This window comes from Salvelinus sp. IW2-2015, unplaced genomic scaffold (assembly GCF_002910315.2).
Source record: "Salvelinus sp. IW2-2015 unplaced genomic scaffold, ASM291031v2 Un_scaffold3266, whole genome shotgun sequence".
NCBI classification, from domain to species: Eukaryota; Metazoa; Chordata; class Actinopteri; order Salmoniformes; family Salmonidae; genus Salvelinus; species Salvelinus sp. IW2-2015.
In genome coordinates, this window is record NW_019944552.1 from 58,702 (window position 1) to 66,606 (window position 7,905).

General features: G+C 44.9%; 1 protein-coding gene across 1 annotated transcript; it reads right to left on the reverse strand.

Moving 5' to 3' along the window:
• Nucleotides 1–387: 387 nt before the first annotated feature.
• Nucleotides 388–6,260, reverse strand: LOC112075604 (semaphorin-4E-like). Its single transcript, XM_024142573.2, has 14 exons — nucleotides 6,150–6,260; nucleotides 5,495–5,634; nucleotides 4,794–4,853; nucleotides 4,590–4,688; nucleotides 4,262–4,361; nucleotides 3,920–4,030; nucleotides 3,537–3,688; nucleotides 3,247–3,422; nucleotides 2,930–3,083; nucleotides 2,339–2,561; nucleotides 2,027–2,145; nucleotides 1,559–1,725; nucleotides 1,387–1,439; nucleotides 388–1,267 (listed from the first exon to the last, which is right to left on the reverse strand). Exons 1-14 carry the CDS (start codon nucleotides 6,244–6,246, stop codon nucleotides 756–758), a joined length of 2,163 nt encoding a protein of 720 aa, XP_023998341.1. The 5' UTR covers nucleotides 6,247–6,260; the 3' UTR covers nucleotides 388–755.
• Between the last annotated feature and the right edge of the window lie 1,645 nt (nucleotides 6,261–7,905).

Sequence of the window (7,905 nt, forward strand, 5' to 3'; positions counted from 1 at the left end):
ACTCTGACTAATAGATTGGTAGAGACTGACTCTGACATAATAGATTGGTAGAGACTGACTCTGACTAATAGATTGGTAGACAGATGACTCTGACTTAATAGATTGGTAGAGACTGACTCTGACTAATAGATTGGTGGAGACTGACTCTGACTAATAGATTGGTAGAGACTGACTCTGACTAATAGATTGGTAGACTGACTCTGACTAATAGATTGGTAGAGACTGACTGACTCTAAATACAGGTATCTGTGATTTGATATACGATCTAACCATTTAATAATATAGAAAAACACTCATGTAGACAGATACATAATATTTGCAATATATAATATTTATACAAACATAAAAACACAAAATACATTCAACACAAGGATCTTAAGTGGAAAACAATGAGTAAAGAATGGTGCTGGTGATTCTAGGGGTGTTGTCAGTACGGCAGAATGGGGTTCAACTTTTATTTCAAACGGAAACGGTACTGAACAACCCGCTGAAAAACGGTGTGATTGTTGTGGCCCGGAGGGAGATTGTAWGGTGTGTGCTACGCATGTTTAGAGATTTCAAATAGTCCACACCCTTTATTGAACAGGCAACAGTTCGTCACACCCACCAAAATGGGAGCGAACGTACCTCAAAGGCTGTCTAAGAATGGTGAGCACCGTTTTGGGGAAACGTGTCGTTCAGTACAAACCGTCACGCAACATAGCAAACGTTGAATCGAATTGAACGCACCCCTAGTCTCAGTTATTAGTCCCAGCTCAGATGTCACCCATGTGGATAACTGCGTCAGATGAGCTGTTAACCGGTGACATGTGATTGTTGTTCACTTCAGACCCAGGGACACAACCAGGGTCTGTCCTCCAGTTGTTGTTGTTGTTCTGGCTGGGTTCTGCTGGGTGAATTCTGACCCTGAGTCTGAAGTYTCTCCTGACACTCCAGAGGACCACAACCCCCAGCAGCACAGACAGCAGAGCCACATATATCTGCAGGACCAGTAGAGTCTTTGTGGGCTGCAGGATGTAGGCAGCCTCTGTCCTGGTGTAGAGTCGACCTTTGACCTCCTCCAGACTCTGGCAGGTGTACCGACCAGCGTCTGAAGCTACGGCACTCACTATCAACAAGTCCTGGCTCAACATCTGGTACCTGTCTCTCAGCTGGAGGGGCTGCCTAGCGAAGTGCCAGCTCACCTGTGCCAGGTTGGATGCTGGTTGGCACGGCAGGTGGATGGAGCTCCCAACATTGAATGGTAATGGAAGTGGCTTCACAGGGACTGAAAACAACACAATGGGGGGGGGGGGGGTGTTGAGGCACTGAATGTCCTTAACTTGGCATGTAGCCTACTTCATGTTGATACATCACAGTATTTCACTAGCTGAGAAATGAACCTACCTGATCGGGGGCACAGCGAGGCATCCACATGCATAAGGCTTTGGTACATGTTCCTGAAAGAGAAAGAGCTACTGTTATTCGAAGGGCATTTGAAACCATATTTGTTCCAATAGTACATGCAGACAGTGGTTATTCTAGAGTGAGAGTGTTGTAGAGTGTAGCAGGATCCTACCTGGAGCCAGTGGGTAAGTTGAGGACAGATGAGCAGGTTGCTGAGGTGGTGTCCCAGGCACAGTAAGGATCTCTGGCCAGGATACAGTCCAGACAGAACCCATACCGACCACAGTCCCTAACTGGAATCTGGACCACTCCAGACTCTGAGCCTGCATAGAGCTGTCCCTAGAGAAAAACACACACAGACTATTAAACCACCAGTGTTAGCTTCTCATTGGATGACCTGGTGCCATTCATCTTGAACAAGCAGGTAGCCTAGTGGTTAGAGCGTTGGACTAGTAACRGAAAGGTTGCTGGATTGAATCCCAGAGCTGACAAGGTAAAAATCTGTCGTTCCGCCCCTGAACAAGACAGTTAACCCGCTGTTCCCCGGTAGGCCGTCATTCTAAATAAGAATTTGTTTTTAACTGGCTTGTCTAGTTAAATAAAAAAATATACTCATAACGTTTTGCACTAAATGTGTTACCGTGCCAGAGGAGAGACGCAGCACTTTGATTGGCTCCAGAGTCTGGAACACCTGGATCTCTTGGATGATGACTGTGTCACCAGCAGCGTACTGCACAGCCTTCTGCACCTTTCGCTCCTCTCAGGGAGCAGGACACTTCAGTTACTAGAGACAACACTGACATTGATTGATTTTCTTTGTCAGAAAAAAATTCACATATATATATATATATACACACACAGTACATGAATACATATATAGACAGTAATAATCACTGCCACAAACACAGAACAATGTGAATTGGGATGATAAAGGGCTGTGAATAGTCACTACCTGTTCCAATAAACATAACATGGTGGATTTCTCCATCCACGGCCATGACTCTGTCCACAACAATCACTGACAACCTGGCTCCCCTCTGCAGCACCAGTGGACCCCCGGTCAGCGGAGGCACTGCTCCCTCCAAGAGTGGCTGGTCACGGACGAACTGCAGGGTCTTGTCAGGGAGGTCCCGCGAGTGCTCAATCCCGAGGTCCCGCACAGCATTGTTCATACACTTTAACGACAACACGACCAGAGTTGATGAGACGTTTCACATACACTGTAGGTCTATAATTATGACAGAAGCACTCGTGAATCTAAGCTTGTGTTCCAAATAGCCCCCTATTCCCTATATAGTGCATTCCTTTTTACCAGGGCTCATAGGGTTCTGTTCAAAAGTAGTACACTTTGTACAGTAAGGAATAGGAAACCATTTGGGACTCAGCCGGAGCGTATTTGCCACATTTGATTAAGTGTTTGGGACAATAATTGTGCCCTGTAGAGGCGCATAGGCACAACACTGTCACATGACACTTATGTCTGGAAGAAGTTAATCAATGATAATTTAATTCAATCATCTATATAAGTCATGTAATTACTCACCGTTCCAGGTCGTGGGACAGGCTCCTCTTCGGTGTGGGTAACCCACCTTGTTTCTGACTGCATTGTCACCGGAGTCATATACTTACCCTCAGCGAAGACTTTCCCAATGTCAGCCACGCTGAAGGCACACACAGTAGAGAGATCCGATGTGGGTCTGTAATCATCAAAACGCCATTCATTATTCCAACATCACTTCAGAATCTCTCTCATAGAGTGTTCATATTTGAGTAGTATCCCRACAGCTGATCATTATTTTACAGATTTGACAGTATAGCGTTTCTGCTGGACAAGACTGATAAAAAAATGGTAGAACTCACGTCTGCGGGCTGAAAACAGCGTAAAACACGCTCTTCCTCCAATCCTGGTCTTTCAGGAGGAAGATATCCTGAATGATGGCTGGCAGGCTAGGTTCCAGGGGCACCGGGCAGTCAAGACGGGCCTTCAGGTAGGACGTCCACTTTTGCTGTAAGGTCCTCTGACCACCCATATCCCCCTGCACACCAACCACKGGGAGGGAGACATGCTCGGTGTCAGTGTCGACCATGGTATTAGAACACTAGAACAGACATAAACGTTCTTTAAATTTAAGAGCATTTTATAAGTGTACCTTGCAGACCCGTGCCACACGAGATACCCTGATCTGGTCTGGCAGGTCAAACTCCATGGCCTCCTCGCTAAAGAACATATAGACTTTATCGTCGTCCCCATCGAGGTTGTTAATGCTCTCGGGGACGACGTCCAACTGTACGAAGGAGGGCTCTGAAAAAAGACACAGTTCAGTTTTCTCACAGAGACAGAAAACACAGACTTGGGATCCATTATTTAAGGCATATTGAATAGAAAGACATTTAAAATGGCTGTATCTCTCTGTGGAATGTCCACATTCAGGTGTCTGTTTAGCTACGCATCAAGAAATACATCAACACATTGTCACAGTATTCTGTGGGTGACAGTGAGTCCTACATTTAAAACAGAGGGGTTGGAGCTTACTGTTAAGCCAGGACTGTCTGTGTTCGGTCCTGATAGGTGGGAAGGAGTGACGCTGAAACACCTGCTCAGTACCCAGGAAGTTGACCGCCGTGGCTGAATATAGTTCTGTCCCTGATAGATGATMAACAATGACAATCATCACAACTGAAACAATAAAGACTGTAAAGAAGTGAATGAAGTTCATCAGTAATGTATTTTACATCACTAACACAACTTTCAGTGTGGGTCCACTTTTTTCAACACTTTATTTATAGTTGTTTRATTTATAATATTGGGTGCACAATTCTACTACTCCGTCCTTGTGGGGAGGTACTGTAGATATCAGAAAGCAGCTGTACTCACCAACCATGACCGAGGTTGACCTCTGGAAGGGGTCAAAGGGAACTTTCCCTCGCCCCTCTTCCTTCTTCCCTTCCAGSGTCAACGTTCCGTTTGCGTAGGTCTGTTGGAGAACACAATGCATGTTGGTTGCGATGTGGAGATGTCCATTAAGGCTGTGATCTATAACCACTTTGAAAGGTAGCTGGGACCCACCAAGACAGAGGGTTGGTGCGCTACATACGTCTGCCGTTAGTTCAGTGTAAAACAACCAGAATATGACAACGGTCCACAGTCACATGATATGTAGTGTGAAACAACAGGTGAGATGTCCTGTCCAGGTCATACTCACCATATAGTCACATGTGGGGTTGTATGCGTTGGTCCCACACACCAACATCCTGCCATCGTGGAGAGTCTGAAGTGTCTTGATGTAGTTTTGACATTCCATCTGGAATGGAATAAGATTGGTACGGTCATGTGGTTTGTTTCTATCAGTATACTGCTTCAGAGAGTTCTCTGAGAGGAGAGATGATCCATCATACAATCCACTTACTGAATTTTTTCCCTTGCTCTCGCAGGACGTTTTCTGCTCCTCTGAGACCTGCCAGTAGACCTGCAGCAAAAGACAGCTTCACATTAACATACAGCAGGCTCTGAGACCTGCCAGTAGACCTGCAGCAACAGACAGCTTGCCATTAACATACAGCAGGCTCTGAGACCTGCCAGTAGACCTGCAGCAACAGACAGCTTCACATTAGCATACAGCAGGCTCTGAGACCTGCCAGTAGACCTGCAGCAACGACAGCTTCACATTAACATACAGCAGGCTCTGAGACCTGCCAGTAGACCTGCAGCAACAGACAGCTTGCCATTAACATACAGCAGGCTCTGAGACCTGCCAGTAGACCTGCAGCAACAGACAGCTTCACATTAGCATACAGCAGGCTCTGAGACCTGCCAGTAGACCTGCAGCAACAGACTGCTTCACATTAACATACAGCAGGCTCTGAGACCTGCCAGTAGACCTGCAGCAACAGACTGCTTCACATTAACATACAGCAGGCTCTGAGACCTGCCAGTTGACCTGCAGCAACAGACAGCTTCACATTAACATACAGCAGGCTCTGAGACCTGCCAGTAGACCTGCAGCAACAGACAGCTTCACATTAACGTAGAGCAGGAATACTCTAGAGACCAGACAATACTGTATGGATGTATTGACATACAAGACCTTGATTAGACTGAGTTCCTTACCCCAGCCTTTTTCGAGGAGATGTCCTCGAGGTCCAGAGCGTATACGGCGTCTCTAGCACCAATGACAAGGACACCCAGGTCCTCTCTCAATGTCATCGTTGAATAGTTTGAAATGCCATTCTCTCTGAAAATCTTAGCATCTAAACAGAAAAAGAATATGATAACATTTTAGTGGTTGTATGTAGCATTTATAAAACATTTGTGATCACGACATAGAGGCACAATGCTCTATGTTTAAATACTTTAAAAAATACTGTTTAAATAGTTTTTATGGGCCTAAATGCTTTTACATAGTCTTTATGAATGCTGTTACAAGTAATATTATCTAGATTACACTCTTAGAAAACAGGTGATATCTAGAACCTGAAAGGGTTCTTTGGCTGTCTCCGCATGGGAGAACCCTTTGAAGAACCCTTTTGTGTTCCAGGTAGAACCCTTTCCACAGTGGGTTGTACAAGGATTCTTCATAGGGTTCTCCCATGGGGACAGCCAAAGAACCCTTTTGGATGGCTTTGGATCATATTAGATGATGCTTTATATTGAGAAAAAACATTTGACTAAGCTGCCATATAAGCCTAACTTTAGTTGAGTGGAAAAGAAGCATTTCTCTACATGCAAGGATGTAAACAGACATTGGAGAGAGATAATGGCTTACTGTCATATTGTACGGTCTTCCTAGGGATGCTGGCGAACACTTCACCCAGGACCAGGAACAGGCCCAAGAAAAGCCTCAGGGAAGTGAGAGGAGCCATGATAGTCCTCTTGTCAGCAGCTGTCAATGTTCAATGCAACACAGAAGTCTCTTAATGTTGGCTTTGGGCTGCTGTTTCTATAGGATTGACCGCGTGTGATGTCATAATGCGGGTAATGAGATGTTGATTATGACATCAAACTGTACACTACAGGGGATGATGGAATGGACCCACAGTCTGGGCATATTGCTTTCCTTTTTGGCTGCTATTATAATTGTCTCAACTAGATCACCCTCACACACACAAAACTGTGTAATGATCTGGACAGATTGACCAAAGCGTTTGGATTCTATTTAAACTATACACCTTTTTATCCTGAAACATGTCCCATAGGGTTTAATGGTGGAACGTTGAATTACTCCAGCATTCTAAGCTGTGCATTGTTTGGTCAGCTACAATAGAATTTTCAGGAGTAGAGTTGGGCTACACATTCTAAGACTGATGACACAATGTACAATCTACATGCCGAGCCAATGCCAGTGTCATCCATAGAAATATAATCTAGATTGTATTTCTATGTTGTCACCCTCCTCAAATCATTATGACTGTACTAGTGATCTTGTTGTCCCTCAATTACCCAACTTTTCCCACCACATACATGGAAGCTCACCCCTAAATCAGCCATTATTTCTGACACAGCAACCCTTATAACATTGTGCTCTATTGAAATTAAATGTAGTATATGTCTGTGTGTGTGTGTGGTGTGTATGAGTGTGCGTGTGTTTGTGCATTCAAACTACTATGAGTGTATATGAGTGTGTGTAAGTGTGTATGTGTGAGTGTGTGTACTGTGTAAGGGTGTATGTGTGAGTGTGTGTACTGTGTGTATGTGTGAGTGTGTGTACTGTGTAAGGGTGTATGTGTGAGTGTGTGTACTGTGTAAGGGTGATACATGGTTTGTCTAAGGGTGGGAGACAGGGCTACGGACGTAAATCCACCCAGCCGTTGCCGTGGTGATTTTTCTTTTTCTGGGAAACCATAAACATCCTGACGGAGCGACACGCTGCCCTCTGAACGTGGCAAATGTAGTGACCAGTGTGTAGGAGTGCTCAAGGGCATCCTCTTGAGAGCAAGGTATCTGATTGGCTGATGTGAGCACACAGGTCTAAGAGATCGTTCCTCTCTGTCACTCCATTGGCTGTGTGGGCCGGTGGGAGGGGTTAGAGGTAACAGGCGATTAGCCCGTCTAATCCAGAACATTGTTCAACATTAACACAGATGAACTATCAGTGGGGGCCTGGACACAATGAACTTCCCCAAACCTCCGAATAAGACTTCAAATAAGTATCTGTAGAATCAATTTAAACCCAACCACATACTGCTACATGTATTGTGTCTGTATTAAAGATACAGTGTTATTGATCAAGTATGTCACATGATGCCGTTGTGGTATAGTTATAGAGGATCTTCCCACTTGGGGAGGGGTGTCAGTGACACTGGGGAGACACATTACTTTAACAGGTTATGGAACTGTACTGTGGTAAAGTGAGCGTTATTGAGTATCGTGGGAGGCCTCTACCTCTAATTGTGTGAAAAATGGTTGTTCTTTGCCCATTTAGGTGGTTGGTCCAGATTTTCTACACTTAATAATTGATTTAGGATCAGGTTTTCCTCCCGTGGTGCCGACCTTCACTAAAGGAAGCTTACTGACACATCTAA